Source organism: Lynx rufus, unplaced genomic scaffold (genome assembly GCF_022079265.1).
Source record: "Lynx rufus isolate CCGP_SWC_20201006 ecotype Redwood Valley unplaced genomic scaffold, mLynRuf1.p SCAF_37, whole genome shotgun sequence".
In the NCBI taxonomy this organism is placed as follows: domain Eukaryota; kingdom Metazoa; phylum Chordata; class Mammalia; order Carnivora; family Felidae; genus Lynx; species Lynx rufus.
The window spans coordinates 2,582,490-2,606,644 of NW_025814853.1; the positions used below are offsets into that span (position 1 = coordinate 2,582,490).

General features: G+C 62.5%; 3 protein-coding genes and 1 long non-coding RNA gene across 4 annotated transcripts; 1 reads left to right on the top strand and 3 right to left on the bottom strand.

The window, feature by feature from the left end:
* Positions 1 to 479: 479 nt before the first annotated feature.
* Positions 480 to 1,349, bottom strand: PPP1R27 (protein phosphatase 1 regulatory subunit 27). The gene is made up of 3 exons (XM_047094038.1): positions 1,160 to 1,349; positions 924 to 1,074; positions 480 to 603 (listed from the first exon to the last, which is right to left on the bottom strand). The coding sequence occupies exons 1-3, from the start codon at positions 1,347 to 1,349 to the stop codon at positions 480 to 482; spliced, it is 465 nt and encodes a 154-aa protein (XP_046949994.1).
* A 3,889-nt stretch (positions 1,350 to 5,238) lies between these two features.
* Positions 5,239 to 14,804, bottom strand: P4HB (prolyl 4-hydroxylase subunit beta). The gene is made up of 11 exons (XM_047093961.1): positions 14,611 to 14,804; positions 13,513 to 13,719; positions 11,951 to 12,084; positions 11,677 to 11,814; positions 8,421 to 8,525; positions 8,111 to 8,236; positions 7,729 to 7,929; positions 7,281 to 7,401; positions 6,985 to 7,166; positions 6,792 to 6,878; positions 5,239 to 6,135 (listed from the first exon to the last, which is right to left on the bottom strand). The coding sequence occupies exons 1-11, from the start codon at positions 14,759 to 14,761 to the stop codon at positions 6,055 to 6,057; spliced, it is 1,533 nt and encodes a 510-aa protein (XP_046949917.1). The 5' UTR covers positions 14,762 to 14,804; the 3' UTR covers positions 5,239 to 6,054.
* A 647-nt stretch (positions 14,805 to 15,451) lies between these two features.
* LOC124522504 (uncharacterized) lies at positions 15,452 to 17,458 on the top strand. Its single transcript, XR_006964795.1, has 2 exons — positions 15,452 to 16,157; positions 16,680 to 17,458. It is a non-coding gene; the product is annotated as an uncharacterized LOC124522504 (long non-coding RNA).
* Positions 17,459 to 19,439: 1,981 nt separating this feature from the next.
* On the bottom strand, positions 19,440 to 23,437 carry ARHGDIA (Rho GDP dissociation inhibitor alpha). The gene is made up of 6 exons (XM_047093962.1): positions 23,354 to 23,437; positions 21,691 to 21,910; positions 21,492 to 21,575; positions 21,118 to 21,194; positions 20,966 to 21,029; positions 19,440 to 20,804 (listed from the first exon to the last, which is right to left on the bottom strand). Exons 2-6 carry the CDS (start codon positions 21,878 to 21,880, stop codon positions 20,605 to 20,607), a joined length of 615 nt encoding a protein of 204 aa, XP_046949918.1. The 5' UTR covers positions 21,881 to 21,910; positions 23,354 to 23,437; the 3' UTR covers positions 19,440 to 20,604.
* Between the last annotated feature and the right edge of the window lie 718 nt (positions 23,438 to 24,155).

A 24,155-nucleotide genomic window follows, 5' to 3' on the forward strand; every position in this document is an offset into this window, starting at 1 on the left:
GGAGGGGGGGAGCGGCGGGAGCGGGGGCTGCAGAGCCGAGGGGAGCGGAGCTGAGGGCTGGGGACGCTGGGGTTCTGGGAGTCGGGGGTCGGCGGGGTCAGAGACCTCAGACCCCGGAGCCCCGAGACGCTGGCTCCCTTCCCTGGCGCTGCCCCCTGCACCCCCAAGCCTGGCGCTGGGATGGCAGGGCCCTCTGACCACCGGAAGCGGGAGAACCGGGACGGCCCAGTGCCCAGTAATCAGGCTACCACCAGGGGCTGGGGAATGACGTTTATTGAAAAAGTAAAAAGTGTCACGATAAAAAAAAATTCACCTGGAGAAAAAGCCAGGCCAGAAGCGTGGGGGGTGGGGGTTGTGCCCAGGTAACGGGCTCCTGGCCAGCTGCCGCCCCTACCGGTGGGGCAAGTCCTCGTACGTGGGGGAGGTGGGCACCCAACTTCTCTCCGGAGGGCCAGAGCCCTGGGAGGTCAGGGCTGGGCTCAGTCCATCCGAGTCCCTTGGAAGAGCTCCACCAGGTCCTTGAAGTCTGGGTCGATGAGGTCTGAAGGCAGGTCTCCATCGTCGTTGGCTGCGTCTCTGTCTGCCCCCAGGGAGATGAGGTACCTGGGGTGCAAAGGTTGTGGTGGGGGGAAGGCGGCCTGCAGGAAGTTCACCCCAACCCCGGGGTAGCGGGCTGGAGTCCTGGCGTGCGCCTTTTTAAAAAAATGTTTCCAGGAAGGGTGAAGAGGAAGAAACTTTATCCTCCAGAAACAGTGGCTGACTTTTCTGGTTTGCTCTAGGGAAGGCAACAGGGTAGAAAGGAGATCCTAGAAGCTCTTAGGGCTCTTAGCTCTACTGCCAGGGCCGCCTTTCAGGAGACCACATCCTGGAGGCCACCTGAGGTCAGGGCATTTGGGATGAAGCCCCCGGCCTGGCCCTCTCACCTGGCTATGTCAGGGTACCCGTCGCTGCAGGCGATGTGCAGGGGCGTCCACCCAGTCTCGTCTCGCTGGTGAATGTCAGCTCCGTACTTGACCAGCAGCTTCACGCACTCCAGGTTTCCAGAGAGCACGGCTTCGTGCAGGGCGGCCAGGCCTGGGCAGGGCAGGGCGGGAGGGGTCAAAGCTGAGGTCTTCCCCCAACACCCCACAGACCCTCGGCTGGCCCCACAGGCGCTCACCTGAGGGGTGGATGGTGTCCAGGGTGACTTTCCGAGCCCGGATAAAGCGCCCTACCTGCTCCAGGTCACCCTGGCGGATGTGGTCTAAGAACAGGACGTCGTTAGGGAAACGCACGCTGCGATCGGCCAGCATCCGCCGGCGCCGATGTCGTGGGCTGTATCGGGCGTAGCGGCTGGTCCTGCTGGGCATCCTGGGGGCTGTGGTGGGTCCACCTTGCGGGGACCCTACTGCTCGGGGGAGGGACGTGTCCGGCCCGGATCAGACAACGCATACAGGCTCTTCCTGCGCCACCGCCGCCCCGTGCTCTCCTGTGATGAGGCCACCTCCCTCTTATATAGGGCCCGCAGTGCTATATAAAGCTGCGCAGTCATGCTCACACCGGGAGGGGCTGAAACAGAGCAGCTCTGCCCTGCACACAGGATCATGTTTAGTGGCTCGTCTTTCAGCCCACCTGTCGCTCTGCCCCGGCCAAAGGGGTCAGATCCTCCCTGGCCACTGCTGTCTGCCCCACAGCTGGGCCTAGAAGGTGCCTTACAGAGGGCAGGAGAAGGCACTAGAAGGACGGGACCCATAAGGACGGCAAGCGGGTACCAAGGTCATGGAGAGGGCCCAGGCATCTCCCACAGTCCTGGGAACTCAGGGAAAAGGCCCGAGGTCTGGTGGGGGTGGCTGCTCCCACCTCCTGAGAAGCAAGGGGCTGCCCACATCTGAGGAAGCACAGGGTCCCGACCATGCCAGCACAGGTCCAGCCCCACCCACGTGCGCCCCTGCCACCTGTCACCTTCCAGCTGGGCCTGCACCACCTTGCCCTCCCGCTGGGAACCTTCCCAGGTTAGAATGTAAATAAATGTCTCTGCTTCCACTAGCCCATCCCACCCGGCCCACCAGGTAGCCCTCCCCACACCGCCCTCATTTCCTTCTAGCCCCGTGCCCTCCACCCCCATTTCCTCTGGCTCCAGGCTCCTGCCGCTGACTGCCAAGGACACACATGCTCACGCCTGAGGGAGCATTCAGTCTGCTCCCCTCGGAAGGGCCGTCACGGCCCGGGTGGCGTACGCACTCTGCCTGGTCCGGGCTTCCCTGTAAGAACGTAACCAGTGCAATGCGTCGAAGATGCCCGGCAGGCTGGGCCGGCGCTGGCAGTCCACCGCAGCAGCCTGTGTCCAGGGGTGGCCGAGACTTTGGTGCGGAGAAGAGCCAGTGGAAATGAGCCTTGCACACAGGAGCAGAGCTGGGCCGGGAGCTCACGGGGTCGGGGGGGCAGCGCCCGCAGCACGTGCTGTTGGCTAGCTGGGTGTGTTTGGGCCGCTGTAACCAAGTGCCAGACTGGGGGCTGAAACAAACTTTATTTCCGGGGCACCCGGCTGGCTCGGTCAGTTAAGCGGCCGACTTCGGCTCAGGTCACGATCTCATGGACACTGAGTTCGAGCCCCACATCTGGCTCTGTGCTGACAGCTCAGAGTCTGGAGCCTGCTTCGGATTCTGTGTCTCCCTCTGTTGCTCTGCTCTGTGTCACTCGGTCTCTCAAAAATAAACAAACATTGAAAAACAAAACAAAACTTTATAGCCTCATGGTTTTAGAGACGGGAAGTCCAAGATGAAGGCGTCAGCAGGACTGGTTCCTTCTGAGGGAGAATCCAGGCCCCCTCCTGGCTGCTGGTGTCTGTCTTTGTTCCCTGGCTTGTAGAGACATCACCCCATCTCTGCCTTCATGTTCACCCGGCCTTGCCCCTGTGTGTGCCTGTGTCCAAATTTATAAGGTCACCAGTCATTGGATTAGGGGCCGCCCTACTCCGGAATGACCTCGTCTTGTGCGACCACATCTATGACAACTGTATTTCCAAATGAGATCACATTCTGAGGTCCCGGGGGTTGGCACTTCAACTTAGGAATATTGGAGGATGCAGTTCAAGCCATGACGTTGGCGAGAAGCCCCCGGGGAGTCTCTGGAGTCCTAAGGACAGAACCAAAGCTGACTGGCACTCTTCTTGGGGGTGGGGCCGGCCACCTGGTCACCAGCAGCCTTGCATCACCAGGCTGGTCTCCATCCAACAGAACCAAATCAACAAATGTATTTAACACCCTCTAGGTGCAAAGCCTTGGGGCCAAATGCTGTGGAGAAATGGGGCACCGCCTAAGACAGACTCCCTGCCCTGACAAGGTTTTTCTCGGCTGGTCTCAGAGCCCCTACCTGCTGGCCGGGCCTGGCCACCATGGAACCCTCCTCCCAGGCCAGGCCCTGCAGGGCCCCCAATCCAGGGGTGGTGCCTGGGGTTCCTGAGCTCCAGGGCTCAGAGGACGGTGCTGGGTGATCTTAACTCCTAGTCACCTGGGAGGAGTCAGTATACTTTCTTCTGGCGTGTTTACAGGAGAAAACTTTCCTTTGATGTGAAGATGGCCTGTTCTGGTGTCGTGGAAAGTTCTGTCTGCCCTCCCTGCTCAGGGGATCAAATGAAAGAAGGCTTTATGAAGCTGCCACCCAGGCCTTCCCGAGAGTGGCCAGGCCTCGGGCTGGAGACAGGCCCCGTCCTACCGAGGTGAGCTGAGAGCTTGGGGGTTTTGGCTTTTGGGTTTCAGCTTGGGCCAGAGAAGGGACTGGTGCCCAAAGCGCCCCCCCCCCCATTCACAACAGACTCCCCTGAAAGGTATTTAATGTGCTTTTAATTCTTACCTGGGCACTGGAGCCGTCCTCTAAACCGTGGGCCTGGCCTGAAGCGTCTCACTTTGGAACCTTTTGTCAGAAGCTGGCTGTGAGCGTCTCACCTAAGAATGTTGGTTGGCAAACCCTAACTACCTGTAACCACATCAGAACCACACCTGTATTCATGTGGCTTTCTTCCTGATGCCCGTGTGAACCCGCGATCTGGCTTATACGATGTTAGGTTTCTACCTTCTAGAGGAATAAAGCAAAGCAAAACATTTAATGCAAAAAGCCCACTTTGAGAAGTCCGAGGAGTGCGACTAGCGGTGCTTTTTATCCAGCAGAAAACAGGAGCCAGAGAGCCCATTGGGAGACTGGGTGCAGGGCCCACCGTACAGCCTGTCCCTGCCGGCAGGCTCTGAGGCCTGAGGACCTGGGGGGGGGGGCAGGCAGGGGAGCGGTGTCTGGTGCACCAGGGCAGTAACTTCCTGCCACCTGGAGAGAGAAGTGAAGGAGGGCAGGGGAGAGGAAGAGAGGGCGATTGGGACGCCCGGGCTGCTAAGCCTTAACTGACCACCCTGAGTGTGCAAAGTTGCCTGCTAATCCAGCAGCCCCGCCAGGTTTTGGACTCCACCCCCACAGCCTCCCAGCAAATCCAGGCCCTGGAATGTGCTAATCAGCTGCCTCTGCAAAAGGGGAAAGGTACGGGTGATTCACGCCGCTCCCAGGAGCACATGACACCGTGCTCCCGCCCGGTCCCAGCTCTCCACGCGGAGGGGCCTGGCTCTGGCGCAGTTGGGTCCACAGGGTCACCCACAGCGGTCGCTGGGGCAGGGAGCACAGGATTGGACCCCGCCTCCCCCTCCCCCGTGGCAGCCTCACTCCGTGCCTGCCGGGTTTCCTCCTCTGGAGGCTGGAGGCCGTGCGCCCCCTGGGGGAGCAGCTCCCATTTTGGAGGGCAGGGCCGCCGTCCTCCCACTGAAGCTGAACGGCGCCAGCTCACCTTTCCGCGGCTAAGCGTCTCGTTGTGCCAGCAGGACGGAGGCACCGCACACCTGAACCCGGGAGCGGACCAGCTGGAAAGCTGCCGGCACAGGCCACCCGAGACTGGAGAACGGGGGAAGGAAGCCCAGCTATGGGCAAGGCTCAGCGCGGGCTACTGAGCTGGGGAGGCAGCACAGGGGTCTGGTCGGCGCTGCCCAGAGTGCTCACACCGGGTGCTCCCTGCCCGCTGGCTGGCTGTGGACCGTTCGCCTGGGGGGGGGGGGGGGGAGGGCAGGAGCAGCGCCTCCACCTGGTGACCTGCAGGCGGTCACCACCTCGGGCTGACGACCCAAGAGACTCCCGTGTTGGCGCCATGTGCCAAGCAAGGCCCTGGCGAGAGGCCCCACCCGAGCCCAGGCCCCGGAGGGACCGTAGAGCAGAGACAACGAGAGGTAGTAAAATTTCAATTTTATTTGGCCAATGTGTTCAATTCCAATATTGTGGTAGAAATGCCTGAAAACTGTCAACGTTTGGTTCGGCTCAAGCACTCCTGACCGTTTCCCAGCCTGGAAATGGGAGGTTCTGCCTGGCACGGGCCTCAGGTTACCCTGGAAGTCACAGAACGGGGGGCCTGGCTCGGGAAGGATGGGGGGCTGCCCGGGGCTCGGCCGGCACCCACCACCCCTCCAGGCACAGAAGGCCCCCCCGCCTTCCCCACCGTGCCAAAGCGTCCATTTAACCAAACACCGGGAGAACCACGCTCAGCCATGGCAACACCGGCACGTGGAGAGTGGCTGTCCAGGCCGGCCGGGCCCCTCCCCGAGCAGGGGACAGGAGTCTCCGGGGAGCCACGGCCAGAGTGGAACAGACACCCTGACGTCCAAAAATGTCTAAAAATCCCACCGATGGCATGTTCAAAAGTGACAGTATAAACCTAACAGGAAGGAGGCTTCACCTGCCCGAGATCCCAAGACATTTTAACGAGCACTTTGGACAAAACCATGTACGAAAAAGTACATCACGATTTAAAAAAAAATGGCCCAGAAGATGGGCTGGCCTGGAGATAAATCCCTTTCCAAAGATTGAAAAGCAAAGGGTGATGGGTTTCGATTTACACGTGTGTTAGAATGAAGTGTTGCTTCAGAAAGTTCCCTGCATTTCCGATGGACGTTCCCTCCTTCCGGGGAGGGGCCCCAGCTTCCGGAGGCCGCGCCGCTGGGTGTGCGGCCACGAGGTGCCGTGTCTGGGCGCCAGGGTCTGGCCTCCGTGTCACAGTTCATCCTTCACAGCTTTCTGATCGTCATCTTCCTCCAGGTCAGGCTCTTCCGCCTCTTCCAGGTCTTCCAGGTCCTGGGGCGCAGCAGGAAGAGGGAGGGAAGCAAGCACATGGGTCGGGAGGGACCGGGAGGGACCGGGAGGGACCAGGAAGGACGGGGCGGGGCCTCGGTCAGCCAGACACTGGCTGGCCCTTTGGGCAGAAGCAGCCAACTGTCGGCTCTCAGAGCTTCTGCCCACAAAACGGTGCAAGGGGAGCCCGGGACCCCAGCCTCCGGGGTTTGTGGGGCCGCCGACAACCCGCCGACCATACCCCACTGAACTGACCGCTGCCCTGGCCCCCGCCCCCACACCACCCTGCCCTCTGGCCTGGGCACAGACCGGCCTCCACTCTCCCCAGCCGCCCACGGCTGCACGGACAGGCCCAAGCTGGTGTCCGGCAGGACGCCTCAGCCAGCGGCCGGGGAGGAGCGTCCGGGTCCAGCGCAGTAGGGAGCCTCACGGGACGAGTAAGTCTCTTAAGCAAATGGCAGCATTTAAAGGCCCCTCTCGGGCGCTCCGTACTGCGTGTTCATCAGGGAGGATGGCTCTGCGGGGCACGGTGAGGGCTTCCCGGCAGCCCCCCAGCCCGGGTCCCCGTGCCTGCCTCAAGTGGCGCCCACGGAAGCCTGTCCCACGGACTACAGGGTGTGACCCAGAGGCTGGCCGGGCGGAACCAACGTGCCACTTACATCGTCGTCTCCGGCCCCGTCCTGCCCACCGCTCTCCAAGAACTTCTTAAAACCGTCTAGTGTCCGCTCCCCGTTGTAATCAATGACCTGGGGGGGGGGGGGGAGAGGGGGAGCGAGAATGTGAATCAGGGAGCCGGTCCCGCGCTCCCCGGCCCCGCCCCCCTCCTCCCCCAGCCCCCAGCCGGAGGCGCACCGCTCTGTCGGCGCCGGCTGGGAAGAACTTCAGCGTGGGGAAGCTGTGCACTTTCACGGCCTCCACCTCGTTAGCCGTCGAATCCATCTTGGCGATGACGACGTTTTCGTGGTCCTTGTACGTCTCTCCCAGCTTGTCCCAGATGGGGGCCAACTGTTTGCAGTGCCCACACCACGGGGCATCTGGAAGAGAGCAGCGGAGTCCCCCCCCTTGGGCCGAGGAGCCGCTTTCTGCCCACCCCCGGCCCGCTGGCCCTCATGGGGGACACGCGCACGAGCGGAAGAGGCTCCACTTACAGAATTCCACAAAGACGTTCTTTTTCTCGTCAAAAGCAACTTCTTCGAAGTTTTTCCCGACCAGCACTTTGACGGGCTGCTTGTCCCAGTCTTCGGGCAGCTCCTGGCTCATCAGGTGGGGCTGGAGGGCAGGCAGAGCAGGGTCAGGGATGGCTCAAGACCCCACTGGCCCCCAGGACCCCCACCCCGGCCTGAGACACACAGGGACCAGAGCTGCTCACGGAGCCTCGGGAGAGGGCCGAGCCCACGGGGTCGGGGCTGCTCTGTGCTCCCCAAGCAGTGGGACCACCGCGTCTCTCCGCAAGCATCTTCACGCCATCTGGGGCCCCGTCCACAGGAGTCCACGCTCAGCTCGGACACCTTCCAGATGCAGCCGCAGGGAGCCCGGGACCCCAAAGGCCGAGAGGCCGGCGCGGGCCGGCTCCACCTCGGGATGTGGCTCCCCCACCTTGATCTTGCCCTCCAGGAAGCGGTGGCAGAACTCTTCAATCTTCGCCGCCGTCAGCTCGTCCGACTCCGGCTTGTACTTGGTCATCTCCTCCTCCAGGGTGATGAGGCGCACGGCGGGGCACTCCTCCTTCTTGAGGCCGAAGAACTCCAGGATCCGCTGGTTGTCCGTGTGGTCGCTGTCGATGAAGATGAACAGAATCTAGGGGAGAAGCGGCAGGTGAGGCGGGGGGCCGCAGGCAGCTTCCGCTCCCCTGCCTGGCTGCGTCCCGCCACGCACACTGTGCAGACTCGCACCGCCACGGCCTGGCCCTCCCAGAGGGACCCGGGAGCCGCAGAGAGCCCCGGGCCACCCTGCAGCCTGAGTCACTCGAGCCGCTCACCTTCCCCTTGAAGCGCTCGGCGGCCTTCTTGAAGTTGCTCAGTTTGCTCTCATAGTCAGACACGCTCTTGGGCAGGAATAGCAGGATGTGAGTCTTGATTTCACCTCCGAAAATCTTCGGGGCTGTCTGTGTTGTAAACAGAGGTTACTGGGTCTGAGCCACGAACTAAGCCATTTACACAGAACATTCTCTCAACGGCTGCAATGCCACCGCTGCAACGATCTGTACGTGGGGGTTCCCGGGGTCGGGACCCCACGACCTTCCCACACCGCCCCGCCCTCAGGGCGCAGGACCCACAGGAGAGCCGCACCTGCTCAGTGAACTCGATGACCAGCGGCAGCTGGTTGTGCTTGATGAAGTCCAACAGCTTGTCTTTGGTGATGTCCCCCTCGAAGTTGTTCCGGCCTTCGTCAAACTGTGGGCACAGAGAGGGCTGCGAGAACCTGGTCCTCCCAAAGCCTCCCATACCGCCCCCCCCCCCCCCCCCGCCCCCAGAGCCCAGGTTCGGCCCGGCACAGCAACCCGGAGTTGCGATAGCAGAAGCCACACGCCTCTGTCCACCGAATAGAGCCGGATGAGGGCTGCAGACAGCAGCCTCTTCCGGGCACTGAGCCACAGCGACACCAAGGGGAGAGTGTGGGGCCCTTCCAGGACAGCTGCAATTTCGTGCTCTTGCTCAGAACACGCGTTCTCCCGAGTGTGCTATGCCCTCAGAGCAGAGCAGAGTGACAAGGGACGTCCCGACAGACTGACATCAGCCAGGTCTGCCCTCCACAAGGTGGAGGCTAGAAACCAGCAGAACCCGAACACGCTCACCACTCAAATGCAGTTGTCTGGGAAAAACCAGCTTTCACGAGACCTTCTGATTACACGTAACTGCCACTTAGACGGACGAGTTCTTATTTAAGTAGGCTCCATGCCCAATGTGGGGCTTGAACACACAACCCTGAGATCAAGAGTCACTCACTCTACCGACGGAACCGGCCAGACACCCTAGACAGTTAGGGTCTTAGAAACATTTCTCGGTTCTGATTCCTGACCTGGTGAAAATCAACAGATAGAATCCACAGCAACAGAATCTCTTTGGGATCCCCAGTAATACCTAAGAGTTTCAGAGGTCCTGAGGCCCCGAAGCCGGAAGGCTGTTGCTATAGACCAGAGAGGCCCACGGGCAGCTGTGCAGCGAAGCTGCAGCCCTGGCTCTGGGTGGAGCGCAGAGACCACTCCCAGCACAAAAACGATGCTGCGTCTACACCTGTTCACACGAGCATCTCATCCTTCCCTCTGAACTCTCGAATGAGTCCCACAGAGAGAAACTATTCACCTTTTCTTCCCAGTCATTTCCAGTTACACTTCCCCAAAGGAACTTCCAGAAAAGCAGGTGGCCACTCCCTGCTCCCGCCAACATCACATTACAGCCTGACCTTCGTTCAGCTCAACTATGACACCGGCTGCTAAAGTTAGACCAGATCGAGGGCCAGGGGCCAGGGGCCACGAGCACAGCACCCCCAGGAAAAGCTGAAGCCTGCTCTCTCTTCCCCAAACCCAAGAAGAGGGGAAAAGGGATGAAAAGCCAAGGCCAGGGGGCCCGGCTCCACCAGGCATGCTCCTGAGCCCCTACAGGGGCACACAAGCCCCCACTGCTCCAGAACCGTACCGCCAGCCCCTCTGAGCAGTGAGCGGTGTGCCCAGTTTCATGCCCAGAGGCCCAAAGAACAGAGTTGCCGCACGCACCTGTCTTGAGACACAATCTTTTTAGTAATGGGGTCACGTCACGCTACAGTCCCCCTCTACTTCAGTAAAAAGCACACAACCAGCCTTCATTCGGCCAGGGACAGTAGTGAAGCCCAGCCCCGTCAGGCCACAATGACAAACATCCCCAAAAGGCTCAACGCTGCAGGCAGCGGAGGACAGGCCTGGCCCGACACCTACTCCTACCCCTCAGTTTCAGGAAAGAAAAGCAAAGTAACCACCAGGACGAATAAAGACACAGAATAGCTCTCAAACCAGAAGTCCAACTGCCAGTGACCCATGACCCAAGCCACCATCCGAGCCCCCATCCTTCCCAGCGAGTGGCCTGCCCTGTCCCACTAGGGAGGTGCCTGACTCAGTGAGGCTGCCCACAGCGGCCCCTGGACAGACCCAACACGCTGCAAGAAATGGGATCGAACAACCTAGAGAAAAGGGAACAAGAAAGACTGAGGAAACGGGCATGATGGAAAAAACGGGGGCCGGCCCAACAGAGCCGGGAGGGGCCAGACTCGAGCCTCCTCCTTCTCGTCCGTACGACAGTCTGTGACTGCAGCTGGGAACCATACTGACCCACGCGGCACAAAGTCCCCGGGGTCCTGCCAGGCCTCTGCTCGAGGCTGCCCCCCAACTGGCACCAGACCCAAGGGGTCACGTCACCCAGGCCGTGCCCAGTGCCCAAGACAACGGGGAGCCGAGGCCGGAGGACGCGTGAGAACTGGCGCTCTGGATTTTCAGGAGGTAGGAAAGCACGGTGTGGACGTGGGATGGCACATGGGTCTCGGCGGTCTGAGACACCCTCCCCCTCCATCAGCCTCAACCTCAGGACCCAGGACTCTGGCCACCCGCAGAGGCCCATCCCACCCAGTCCCACCCAGGCCCCCCACGGGGGCCTCATAGCCCCTCCGTTCCCTCGCGGGGGGCGGGCGCTACGAGGATCTGGAATTGTTTTGAGGAAAGCAAGACTACAGAAACACTGGAGTGGCAAGGACGCTGGAACAGAGCCACCCGGAGCCACCTTGGTGTCCCCAGCCGACGGAAGCACAGCCACCTTGGCGTCCCCAGTCCTCAGGAGTACAGCCGGGAGACACCCTCACCCCTCCCTGCCAGCCCCTGGCAAGGTGCCAGATGCGGCAGTTTCTACACAAGGTTACCTGTCTTCAGTCACTCGGCCCAGATGCCCTACACGTGGGGCGCACACGCACAACGGCCTTAGACCAGAAGCCGGCGACCTTTCTGACCGCAGGGTTTCCTGCTTTGCTGGAGTTCCGAACCCGCCCTCTTCCCACCAGGACAAAACAGGAGCGAAAGGCCCGATCCTCATCCCCGAAGACACGCCTCCTGCCCCCTGCCCCTCTCCTGATTTCTGCCCTCCTCTGCCTGCCACCCGCACGGCCTCCATTTCCAGGGATCAAAAAGTTGAGCAAACAGGAGCGTCGGCCGCACGGCACCATCAACATAACTGATGCCTCATACTAAGAATCACGTGCTTAGAAAAGGTTAAGGCGGCAGACCTTCCCGAATATTTTGCCATTTTCTTTTTTTCGGAAACACTAAACACTCCAGAGCAGCTCTGCCTTCGTCAAACACGGCCCTGGAGCTGCCACTCGAGCCGGAACAACGGGCCCACAGCGCAAAGTCTGAAGGCCACTGTCTGAGCGGCTCCTATGGTCTGACGTTGCCAACAGGCCCCCGATAAGTCCAGCTGGCGGTCCAGCGCCGCCCGGGCAAGGTTCTCAGGGGCTGGAAGTGATAAGGAAAGCAGCCCCCCCGCGGTGTCTCCATGCCCTGGGCGGGGCTGCTGGAGGGCCACTTACCTTCTTGAAGAGCACAACCCCATCCTTGTCCAGCTGGTATTTGGAGAACACGTCGCTGTTGGACGTGATCCCAAAAGGTATGTCATCGACGGCCTCCGCTGCCAGCAGGAACTGCTTGGCAAAGTCCGACTCCACATCCTACAGAGAAGCAGCAGAGGTGGCCACTCACCCAAGCACCGAGGGTCCCGCCCGGGCCGCCAGCAGGACAGACAGGCAGTACCCAGACCACAGGGAACCCTTCCCCGACGACGGGGAGCAGTGCCGAGGCCTCTACCTTGAAGAAGCCGATGACGGTCACCTCGCTGGACTCCAGCAAGGCCTCCGCGGCGGCCCTGTCGGGCAGCGTGCTGGCGGCGGGGCCGGTGCGTTTCTTCAGCCAGTTCACGATGTCCTCAGCTTCTCTGCCAGCTGCACCCAAATACAGGCGGGTTCCGCTGAAAACCAGGGCCCACCCTCCCTGCCCGTTCTCTGAGCTCTCTGCCAAGACCGGGGCTCAACACTCTCCTTCCGGGAGGGGAACCTCGTCTACGCGCCTGTGCAAATCCTAGCGCCAAGAGCACTATTCTGTCTCTTGAGAAACCGGGACTGGGTGTGAAGCAGGGGAGACGCAGCGGCTGCCCCCAGGGTAGCAGAATCACGCCGCCGCCCCCTCCTCTAAGCCCTCTGCACTTTCTAAGTCCCTTGACGCTTAAATTCATCAAACACACACTTTCCCCCGGTGGCCTCACTCTAGGCTCCGTCGTAATTAAAGATGTGATGGAATTCAAAAAAAATAAAATAAAAAAAGGCTGCTTGGTAAATCAGCTCGACCCCCGCCTTCCCCGAGCTCTAGCTGGCCTGGGACATGCGGGCCGCTCAGGGGTCCCTGTCCTCGGCCTGGCCCTCCCACACGCCTCCCAGACCAGCAAAATGAGAGCGATCAGGCTCCCGCACGCCACCCGGAGCTGACAAACCGAAAAGGTAGAAGCCTGCTCCTCCTAGGACTGAGGCCAAGGAGGGCCTTCCTCCCCTCAAAGCATCTGGCCACCTGGCCCGGCACGAGGAGGGTGCGAGGCTCACGCTTAGAAGGATTCTCCTAAGTGGCAACGAGATGCTGACTCATCAGTCCCAGGTGGAGTTAGGAGCAGCTGTTTCGTTCACCAAACCTAAGCGCGAGCGATGGGACCGTGGGAACTCTGCGCTTCCTGTCCCGAGAGCGAACCCAGGCGAACGTGTGAACAACAAAAGAGCAGCCTCGTAAGAACACCAGAGCCGCAGACGTCAGAATCGACGAGGCGGCTCGAGAGCATTCTGACAGAAGAGCCACAGAACCGGTTCTGTGCAGAAAAGCCTCTCCTCTTGTCCCGGTACCTACCGGGCTACAAAGGGGCCCAGGCCCCAGGAGGCAGCCTGAGGGGCCAGGCCTTGCACTTGAGCTCTGCCAGGACAGGTGAGTGACGCCAGCCTGTCACCCAGTGGCTCTCAGCCTCAGCCCTTGCCCTGGGGAAGGCCCTGGGCACTTGGCTTGGCACACCGGACAGTCCCAAATCGCTACACCTGTTGCTCCAAGTGGGCCCGAGGGCCCCAGCCTTCCTCCTCTCACTGGTCAACCTTAGGACAAGCCTCAGCTTGCCACCCGCCCCGGGAGGATGTCCCTCTCTACCTGACGCACTCTTTAGGGATGGGAGCACTTTCCTCACGAGAGCGTCAGAGGCTGACCTCGACTGAGAATGCAGTCTGAGACCAGGTTCCCCGCCTTGCCTCTGAAAGCGGGCCTCCCCACCTCTCAGGTCTCTCCCAAAGGCTGCAGGCACACCCCTGTCTGCAGGGAAGAGAAGGGCGGTGCGGCAACCACACCTGTGTACTCTCTGGGGGCAGCGGTGTCTCCGTTCTTGAAGAACTTGATTGTAGGGTAGCCACGCACGCCGTACTGCTGAGCCAGATCGGACTCCTCGGTGGCATCTACCTTTGCCAGTCTGATCTCCGAGCCTTCCGCCTTCAGCCTGCCAGCTGCTTTGGCATACTCGGGGGCCAGAGCCTTGCAGTGGCCACACCATGGCGCATCTGGAAAAGAAACGGATGCTGGAAAGCAGCGTCGACCAAGTTCCACCGCTTCCCCCACCTTCTCCTGGCACTTCCTTCCATAAAAATCTTATCTACTCGCCAAGATAACCCCCCCGAACCCACAGGGCTGAGCTGATAGCTTGACGCTCTTGGGCAATATTGGTACAGAGGCCACGAACGACAAACTGACACCAGACCCCAAGCTGCTTGGCACGGGACAAACGATGGGTGACTTCCCATCATCTGCAGGCAGTGAGGACGGTCACGTCTCTGGGATCTCCCAGAAAAGTCAAGAAGCGTCTCGGCACCTGTACGCTCAGCAACACCTAGTCGTGAATGTGCAACGCACACCTGTGCACACCTGCCCCAAGACTCCCGCTTAAAAGCGACTCTTTGCCAGCTCAGGTTAGCAGCTCTGGCGGGCTGGAGCTTTCCACCCCAGATAGTGCTTACACACTTATAAACACAGACGGCGGTGCTGAGTCCGGGTGACAGCACTGCTAAAGAGAGCGGTATGGGTTGAAGGTGGGGCGCTCTGGGATCAGTCCTGGGGGGCGGTCAGGGGGCTGGACCCCGGCGTGCTCCTCTGTATTGGTGGCAGCTCACACAAGGCTAACGGAGGGCCCCTGCCGTGTGGACGTAAGGCACAAAGCATGTCCTGGCTGTCGGCCTGCGGCCAGCCTTGGGACCCGGCTCAAGCAGGAGGGATGCCCCCAGGACGTGGGCAGCGCGGGGACGCCGACAGCAGCTCTGCGCGCCGCACCAGCCCGGGACTGCGCCTCCTGAGGGGGGGCTGGATGCTGACAGCCCCGGAGACCCCCGCCCGTCCCGCCGGCCCCCCCGCGTCCCCGCCCCGCCACGGCGAGGCCCGGCCAGGCCGGCGGCACTCACAGAACTCCACCAGCAGGTACTTGTGGGCCGCCAGCGCCTCCTCGAAGTTGCCCTTGTGCAGCACCAGGACGTGGTCCTCCTCCTCCGGAGCGGCGGCGCCCGCGCGCGTCAGCACGGCCAGGGCCAGGCAGAGCAGAACGCGGCGCAGCATGTCGGCAGCGGGCGCGGCGCTTCGGTTGGCGCCGCCGGGACAGCGAGGCCACGAGAGCGCGCGCCGGCCGCCCCGCCCCTATAAGCCCGGCCGCCGCCGCGCGCGCGCCCGCCTGCGCCCACTCTCGATTGGCTGGCGGGCTCCGGGGCCCACCTCCAAAGCGTTCGCATTGGCTGTCCGTTCTGGCCCCCGACCCCGGATTCGAAATCGCCATGGGGGCTTCCCTCGCCCTCGCCCGAGATTGGCCGAGGAGCTCGCGCTCGCACTCTACCCGGTTTTTTCATTGGCTCCCCATGGAGAACTTTCTCTCCCTCGACTTGTGACTGGTGGCTTTCTCCTACACCTTCCGCGGGTCTGGAATGGCTGCTACCTTTGGAGGCCAGGATCTGCGGCTCCTGATTGGCCAAGAGATACGCGCACGCCCGCGCGATCCGTCGTCAAACGTGGCAGTGGGGCGGAGCTCCCGAGTGAAGGGCGGAGCTGCGTCTGCGCCTGTGAAACCCTTCGTGTTGCATTCTGATTGGACGGCTTGTCCTTAACTGACACCGCCCCCCCAGCTCCGCGAGTCGGCAGGCGACCCTACGCAACTTCCGGTGCGCGTGAGGGTCGGGCGGTGCGTGCCGCGAGCCCAGCGCCGCGGGGCTGGCGGGGTCGGCGGGGCTCGGCCGTCCCGGTCGGTGCCGGCGGCGGGTCGGGGCGCGGAGGCGGCGCGCAGGTGGCGCGGGGGACGCCGAGGCCGAACGTGATACGGCCGGAAGGCCGGCGAGGAGGCCCACCAGAACGGGCGCAGGAAGAGGGAGGTTGGACCGCTGCAGCTGAGGGTCCAAAAGCGGGGGACTCGGGGTCCCGGGGGAGGCCGACTCGGGGGGCTGCGCACCTGCCTCCCCGCCGGCTGCCGATTCCTGCTGGCTGTCTGCGAGCCATCCCGGGCCCCCGGGCGCTGCCCTGTGCGGCGGTGACCACCTGCCACCGAGGCGACGGGAACTCCCGTAGCTTTTTTTATATTCAGATGTTGCGTTGGTATTTTGTATACGTTGGGCTAAATTAAAATGTTTGACTAGCTTCTAGAAATTTTAAAATATCGGTTGTGGCTCCCACCCTATTTTTGCTGGACGGCGCTGCTCTAGCCTGATCCGCCGTCCCTTTCCGTCACTGCTCAAAGCCTCTGCCAGCACGTCTGCCTTTCCCTGGCAGCCCGCCCCACCCCCACCCCTGGAACAGACCGTTTGTCTCCAGGAAACCTTCCTCTTCATTTGTATTCGCTTCCTCTGTTGCGAAACGCCACCACCAGTAGCTTTGAGACTTCTCGTCAATTTAATAACATGGCAGGAAGAAGAGAAACACGCCCACGTTAAATGTACACGTTGGCTGTAATAACATCCTCATTTCAGAAATGGTAAGACAGAAAAAAACATGCTTTCGTGCTTTTGAGAGTTCACATTTGTCGAGTGGTTGCTTTTGGAGGGGAGGGCGTGTGTTCCTGTCTCTCCTGTGTGGGGCTGCCTCAACTGGTGTATGCACTCCTGAAGGTCAAGGCCGTGTTCTCTGCTCTTCCCCCAGTGCCAGGGGAGCAAGGTTCACAGAGGTGCTTGTACCTGCTGGCGTCCGTGTCTTCACAGGGACGACTTGACAGGAGCTGGGACTTTGGGCATAGAAAGGCGGTGAACGTGTGCCTGGCAGGTGCCGGCCTGTGCCCCAGCTAGGGGGGCATGGGGTGGGGGAAGCCCTGGCCTGGGGCTTCAACAGGTGAATGACAGCTCTTCCTCACAATTGTGAGCGGAGTCCTCCCCCTCTGCTCTCTGGGTATGGGTGGGGATTGCCTCATTGCTGCACTATCTCTTAACGTTCTTATGATTGCCACAACCCTTATTTTACAGACCGCGGGGCCTGATATAAGGGTTATTTGTATCCTGTCTAGATTTTGGAAGCGCTCGTGAGACCAGGGTTTAGGTGCCTAAAGAGCGGGGTTTGAGTTTCTTCTGCTGGGGACAGTGAAGAGATCTAGACACCACGACGATGAGTTTGTGCCAGCACGGAGGCAGCTTCGCCCCAGAGCATACAGTCCCGACAAAGATGAGAACGTTGGGATCAAGGGAAGAGTAAAGCAGACAAGGGTGCAACAGCCGCGAATGAGCCTCACTCTGGCCGAGTCTGCCTCCATGGCTGCAGCTGAGGGCGGCCGAAACGCACCTCGATGCGGGTGACTGGCCTCTGGCCTGACCCAGGCCCGGTATTCCGATACCTCAGCCACACCAACGTGCCTTCGCCTCAGGATGCCTTTGCTCATCTTGAATTGGCCTCACGTACCAACCCGTGCAGGAGCAGCAGAGCGGGGGTCTCAGCTGGAAGGAGGCCTGGTTTGGGGGAGGCCCGAGACCCCCTGTTTCTGTGGGGTTGGTCCCGGAACACAGGCTGGTTGACTGAACGCCTCTGCAGGCCTCAGCTTTGAGGGGAGGGCCGGCTCGGTCTCATTCTTCCTAAGACCCTCTCACATACCTTCCAAAATCAGCTCCAGAGAGAGGCAGTGGGGCGTGTTCACCTTGTGCCCCAGGCCATGGGCCGGAATGTGCCCTGGGAGGTTGGTGCCCCACCTGCCCCTGTGGTTGTGTCTCTGGGGACCCACACAACTACAGGACATCCTCCAGGCGTCGCATTCCCCGGAGAAGTTGCCCATTAAATAGCAGATGTTTTGATAAATACCATTCTCAAAAGCAGAGTTCTCAGAATAAAACTGCCTTCCAATGCGTGATAGGGTTGGAAGGAGGGATAGGGTCGGATAGGGTGTGTGGAGGGAGTCATGGCAGGTTCACGGACACCCCAGAAGTGCTCGCTGGGCCACTGAAATCTGACTAGGTTCCCGGTCAGGCACTCTCCCGCGGTCCTCTTCCTGTGCATGCTGGGGGCGAAGTGGTGAGCATGCCCCCGGGGTGGGGGCTGCAGGCGTCCTGATCGTGGAGTGGGACTGCACGGGGGCATGAAGATTATCCTAAACCACAGTATTCGGTGATCAGTCACATCAGGGGTCCTGACCTGGTGACCACGGCACCCTCCTCAGTGGAGGGGAGGGCCCATCTTGGAGTGGATGAGGAGGTGGCAGCTTGGGGATTTCTGGGGGACGTGCAAGAGGACGGAAGGGAAGAGGGCCACAGACACTGGCTCCCGGACTGTAGACAGGTTCAGGGTGGAACCAGGAGGGTCAGATTAGACTTGGGACCCAAGAGCCACGTCTTGCAGGCACCACCCTGTGTTGCCCCTCAGCGGGGGCGGGGGACAAAGTCCTGGGGATTGGCAGTGTGCCTTTACAACTGGGCATTCCGGGTCCTGAGTTCACATGTCTAGTAAAGCTGGGGAAACCCGAGAGCAAAAGTAGGCGGCCTTCTGGCCTGACAGCCTCAGAAAACCCTGGCCCAGGGCGCTGCTGACGACACAGGATTTCCCTGGGTTTAGAGGTTTGCACTGGACCTTTCAGGAAGTGTACTGGGAGAGGGGAGGTGGTGGCCCCAGCGCTATGGACTCACTGAGATGGGGCTTTCTGCCTCTGGGGGTGGGGATGAGCGCCAGAGGCAGCCGCGTCCGGTTCCGTGAGAAAGGCCTCAGAGCCCGGAACTGGTCTCACTGCGGCTCCCTGCCCGAGCCTGTCCCACCAGGCCTGTCTTGGGGCTGCGCGGCTCTGGCTCTGGGAGAGGTGGGTTAGGGTCTTTGACCCTGTGGAATCAAGAACTGGGGCCCAGGCTGCTTCCTGCCTGGGCTCTCGGGTCTGTGTCTGGGCAGGAAGTGCCATTTCCTCATGCCATGGAGCACGGGGCCCCCATGAGGAGGGTTGAGGCAGTGACCAGCCCTGTAGGAGCTGTCCTGGCACGGGCATGTGGCCCAGCCCAGCTGGCGATAAGCTGCCCGCTGAGCACACTGTGCTGGAAGCAATGGAAAGAGGGGCAGGCCGCCTTAGGTGTGGCCAGTAGAGGCTCCAGGAGAGCAGCCCCGCGTCCCCACTGTGTGGCACCTGACCGCTTTTGTAACCCACGTGGGCCAGGTAAGAGGGTGTCTGGAGCTTAGGTTGCCCACCCGCCCTTTCCTCATCCTGGGGTTGGGGAGGGGCGGCAAGGTTACTGAGTGCCCTGGGGGTGGTGCCTCTCCACTCCCCACCACCCCAGGCCCGGCAGAGGCCTCGCCGGTCCCCGGGATTGGCTGTTACTCAGGACTCTCCTCCCGGCACTTTTGCACCTTAGGCAGCGAGGGTCCTCTAGCCTCCTCCAGCCGACCCCCGCTTCACCCTTTCCACCCTTGGACCGCTGATCCTGCCTGTTCCTGCAGCCCACAGCACCGACTCCCCCCCTCCCCCCCCAGCACTACCGGAGGGCAGCAGGGCCCCTCCCACCCCCCACCTGCATGTCTTGCCTGCCGCACAGGCCTCAAACCTCCAGCGAGGCTCCCCTTCTCCAGGGTTGGGGCGTTTCCTGAGGAGCCGGTGCTCTAGACCCCAAGACGGGCCTACCGCGCCCCCTCCCACTGCCCCAAATCCGGGGGAACTTGGGCACTTTGGGGACTCCGGTTCCTCACCCACAGTGAACCCTGGCCGCTCGACATTAGTATGAAAGTGGTCACAGAAGCAGCGGCCACCACCCAGGGAAAAAGCATTCCTGCCCCCGCCCGCCAGGAGACAAGCAGCACACACCCTGGCTCCTTTGGGGGAGTTTATTTCCCGGTCAGAAAAGGAGAAGCAGGTTCAGGCTCCTGGGCGTTCAAGGCCCCGTCCTGACGGGGAGGGGGGTGGGGCACGGGGAAGGTAGGGGAGGGGAGGCACAGGGGAGGGCTCCGACTGTGCGCGCTTGGTCCCACGGTTGTCCTGGCTGGGTGTGGGGAGGGCCTGCCGGGGACGGTGGCACCGAGCCTGGGGGCAGAGGTGGCAGGCCAGGGGGCCCAGAGGACGGCACGTATGGAGGCAATAAATACTGACGGGCCAGGCACGCGACCCCGGGCCGGCAGGCCCGGGTGGGACACATAAGGCTCGGCCGCTGGCTCTGTCCGGCGAGGGCTGTCTGCTGGGGCCGTGGGCTCCAGCGCCGCCCACCGGGACAAAGAAGGCAGAGGCGTGAGGACACCCGGCCTCCCGGATGGGAACGGAGGCAACTTCAGTTTTGGCAATTTGGCTTTCCCAGAGCCCCTGGAGCCGGCCCCACAGCCCTGGCCGGGGGAGGGGGCCGGCTAGGCCCTGGCGGGCAGGGGAGCAGCAGCACATCCCACACACTTCCCGGGGCCACGGGGATCGCAGATGGGGCGGGGACCGGGGAGACCACATGCTCATGCAAACACGGGGGGGGGGGGGGTTAGAGGTTAGTGACGGCCCCCACAGCACACGTTCCACATGTTAAGGCATCATGGTTAGACGGTTACTGACAGCGATGGATGAACTGACCGGGGACAGGTGAAAGCAGGAGGGTGGCCGGCCCCCAAGAGGCCTCCAATCATGCACCCCACCCCACCCCACCCCACCCCCGAAGAACAGGATTCAGGGCAACTGCCAAGGCCACGAGGTTCCCTTGGAAAAGCCGGGGCCTCAAGTCGGGTTAGGACGGGTGGGAGGGAACCTGAAGGGGTATGGAAAGGGAGGTGGAGGCCTGAGGTGCAGGCTCCCTCCCCTCTCTACCCCCCCAGCGCAGGCAGAAGCAGCAAGGCAAGGCCGCCGAGGAGGAGGAGGCCGGGGGCCCGCGGGCGGGTGGGGGGAGGGGGGGCAGGCCTGTCAGCACTTTGGTAGGGGGTTGGGATGGGGTGGGGGCGGTGGGGGTGGGGCACGTCAGACAGGTCCGTCCGTCCGTCCGTCTGTCCGAAGGCCCGCCCCCCGGGGCTCAGTCCTTCCAGTCCTTCTTGATGGTGAGGCTCCACTCCCACGACAGGTGGTCGGTCTTGTCGTCGTCTGTGAAGCGGGACTTGATGTTGTAGCTGCCTCGAGCCAGCATGCCCTTGGGCGCCTCCTCCATGGGCGTCAGAAACTCGTACTCCTCTGCCCGGGGCCCGTAGCTCCCCACCATGTAGTCGGTCTTGTCAACTGCGCGTAGGAAACGCACAGGTCACCAGTGCCGCCCGCCTCCACCTGAGGCCGGGGACGCACACCGCTTCCTTCCTCTCCCTGCTGATCCCCGCGCCCTGGGCGGCCACCTCCACCTGCCCCTTCCCACGGGCCAGCCAGGTGGCGCTCGCCTCACTCACTCTTGACGCCTTTCCTGTACGTGTGCTGGATGTACTTCATGCCGGACACGATCTCCCGGTTCACCTGCAGGGACACAACCCAAACACGGCTCGGTGGGGCTCTCCAGGCCCAGCTCCTCCCAGCACCCCCCGCCCCCCAGCGTCTGCCTTACTCGGAAAGAAATTTTTATCCGGTACTCCACGCCCTCCTTCAGCACAAAGGACTGCTTCTTGAAGCTCTCCAGATCACCTGTGCCGAGGAAGAAGCTTGTACTGAAAGGCTCGGCTACAGGAAGCTGCTCTGACCTCAGCATGTCCCCCGTCTGCAGCTGCAGGGCACCCCTTCCGCTCCCACCCTGACCCAGGCGGCCCCAGGTAGCCCCACCCAGGACCCAGGCCTCTCCAAAGTCAGAGTCCACAAACACTTCCTGGCTGCACTTCTCCGGCCCCCCACAAGAGGGCACCAGCATTCCAAAAGACTACTTTCAGCAGAGCCGGCAAGGTGCTGGGCGGCCTGGGCCGCAGAGGACCCCCGGATGCCACTCACCTGTCAGGTCCAGCTCCAGGGGGCCGGGGGCTGTGCTACACACCAGGGTCAGGCGGGTCACAACAACATTGGGGACGTTGGGGTCTGCGGAGTGAGAGCAGGTTAAAGCTCTACCCCACTAGTGACTTGCAGGATGGGGGAGGCAGCAGAAACCCCAAAGTGACAGGTGTCCCTCTCAGCACTGCCTCAGCCCACTTACCAGCAGACACAGCTACACGGCCCAACAGGGCCTCCTTGTACTTGCGCAGACTCTCATCATCCTTGTCCAGCTCCTGGATCTCCTGGATACTCTTCTGGGCGGGGGGCTTATAGTTGACCGAGTGCTCGTCCTCCTCATTCTCGGCTGCAATCTGTGCTAGCTGCTCAGCTGTGGGCTCCTGCTCGGCCATGCTCACTTACTCTAACTGGGTCTGGCACACCTGTGGGCAGGGACAGGGCTGTGGCAGCCTGAAGGGACCCACAGTGTCCACCTCTTCTGCTCCTCAGCGAGCCCCACAGCGAGCACAAGTTCCCTGTTGAAAAACCTCTGCAGGTAACCAGACTTTAATTTGGACCCCGGGGGATAGTTGCCTTCTGGAAGAAAGCAGCTCCTAGCAGAGCTTTGCAAAAGGCCCAGACACAGACTCCTAAGGCCCAGAGGGAACCACACTCCTTGCCCTGCCCACCTCGGGGACCTGCTGGGACAGTCTGGACAGGGCATCCAGAACTAAGTGGGGCCTGGAGCCCGCTCCTCAGGGAGACCTGGCACACCTCTCCCACCCTGGGGAAAGAGACAGACCACCAGGCCCAATTGACAGGGCCCCTGCGGGGTCACTTCTAAGGTCCTGTTGTTCTTTTGGAGCTGCCTAGACCCTCTCCCCAAGGGACACCTCCTCCTGGGTCTCCCTGACCAAGCACACTCCTTCGGCCTTGTTCTAACAGTGAAGCAAGGCCTCACCTTGCAGACGCAGGGCTCTCCTGGAGCTCAGACGACCTGGCCAGCCTGAGTCCCACAGGTGGGTCCCAAAAGTCATGAGGAACCCTAACCATCGGCTAATGTTCTTTCCAACTGTGAGGGTTTGTGACCTGCCTATGCTTTCAGGACCCTCGTTCTGGATCCTGGCCCAGAAGAGCCTGGGACAGCGCTGTGAGACCAAGGAGCAGTGCATGAGGCTGGCTTCAGTTAGGGATCCCCATCGCACCCCGCTAGAATCTGAGAAGTAGCGGAAACCACTCAAGTCCTTCTGGGCGGCAAGGGAAGTGGGCCACAGCCCGGTCAGCGCTAGACCTCAGGTTGCCCCAGAATGATCACCAACGCCTCTCCCCACGGGACCAGCCTAGCAGCCCGGAGCTGCCCGAGCAGCAGACCTCACAAAGGGCCGCTGGGAACCCCGAGCCGGCCGGCCGGCCGCCACTGGTGGGGTGGGGCCCGCCCGCTTTTCCAGGCCTCACGGCCGCTTCCTCTTAAATTCCTCTAAAATGCTCACGCCCTAACGCCACCCAAGTGCGGCCGCGGGCGACAGGCTCCTCCGAGTGCGATGGCCGCGGCCCACACTTCCTTCCGCGGGGCCCCGCAATCTGGGCGGGCAGGCGCGCCGCGCAGGGTGGGGTACTCGGGAACCGGGCAGGGGCGCGGTGCCCACGCTTCCCTGGCCGGGTGCCGGGCCCACCACCCCCGGGGAGGGGCCGCCGGGCCCGGGTCCAGCCGGCGCGCATCGGCGGGGAGGGGGCGCCGCGGGACTCGGGCGGCGGCCCCAAAGGAGGCCCGCACCGGCCCGCGCCCACCCCCGGCGGGCGGCGCGAACAAAGGCACCGCACCCCCGGCCCCCGCGGCGCCCCCTCCCCAGCTCCGCCCCGCCCCGCCCGCCGCCGCCGCCGCTCACCGGAGGCTCGACCGCGCCGCTCTCACGCTCCCTCCCGCACGGAATGACGAACGTCGCCGCCCCGCCCGCGCGCGCCCGGCCCGCCACTTCCGGGGTCACGCGACTTCCGCTCGCGCCGGGCGGCGGCGGAGGGCGCATGCGCGCGCGCGGGCTGCCGGGAGCGCGCCGCCACCATCTTGTGGAGCCGGCCTCGTGGGCGCGTCCCGCGAGGGCGGGGCCGCCTGGGGGCTTCGCGCCCTTCGCTGCCGCTGTTTTCCGGCCCGGGGCGGTCCTCGGGGCTCGGCCGCTCACCGTGGGCACGGGACAGTGTCGCAGCCTCCCGTGCGCCTTCCCCCGGCGCCCGTCCGTCGTGACATGTCCACGAGGTGCCGCGCGGGGGCGAGCCGGCGCTGTCGCCCCACCCCCGGCCGTGGACGCGCGCCCCGAGCCCCCGTGCCGCACGGCCGGCGCCGCGGGAGGGGGTTCGATTCGGAGGCTCCCGGCGTGCGCGGTCCGCCGCCCCGGACGGAAGCGAGCCGGTGTCCGAGGCTGGCCGCGCGCCGGGTCGAGGGAAAGTTCGTAGCAGCGGGAGGGACCTCGTGAAGCGCGAGGCCTTCTCGCGGGGCCCGAGTCCCTGAAGGACCCCCCATCGGGGGCGCGACCCCCGCCGTCGCCCCCTCCCGACCCGCCAGGCGGGGAACCCACGCGCGGGGGGGGCGGACGCGGCTTCGGCCGCGAACTTAATGCAAAACTCTAACCTTCGTTATCTTTTGGAGATTCTCTCCTATTTGAGGAACATTTGCGAATTTTGTGTAACTTAAGA

Coding starts and splice junctions, on each gene's coding strand:
- PPP1R27 (XM_047094038.1), bottom strand. CDS start 1,349: ATGCCCAGCAGGACCAGCCGCTACGCCCGATACAGCCCACGACATCGG. Junction 1,075..1,159: donor GGACACCATCCACCCCTCAG/GTGAGCGCCTGT, acceptor TGCCCTGCCCAG/GCCTGGCCGCCCTGCACGAA. Junction 604..923: donor GGGTACCCTGACATAGCCAG/GTGAGAGGGCCA, acceptor TTTGCACCCCAG/GTACCTCATCTCCCTGGGGG.
- ARHGDIA (XM_047093962.1), bottom strand. CDS start 21,880: ATGGCCGAGCAGGAGCCCACAGCTGAGCAGCTAGCACAGATTGCAGCC. Junction 21,576..21,690: donor CCGTGTAGCTGTGTCTGCTG/GTAAGTGGGCTG, acceptor CTCACTCCGCAG/ACCCCAACGTCCCCAATGTT. Junction 21,030..21,117: donor GGATAAAAATTTCTTTCCGA/GTAAGGCAGACG, acceptor GTGTCCCTGCAG/GTGAACCGGGAGATCGTGTC.
- P4HB (XM_047093961.1), bottom strand. CDS start 14,761: ATGCTGCGCCGCGTTCTGCTCTGCCTGGCCCTGGCCGTGCTGACGCGC. Junction 7,402..7,728: donor TCCTGGAGGGCAAGATCAAG/GTGGGGGAGCCA, acceptor CCTGCCCTCCAG/CCCCACCTGATGAGCCAGGA. Junction 6,879..6,984: donor CAGCCGGCGCCGACAGAGCG/GTGCGCCTCCGG, acceptor CCCCCCCCCCAG/GTCATTGATTACAACGGGGA.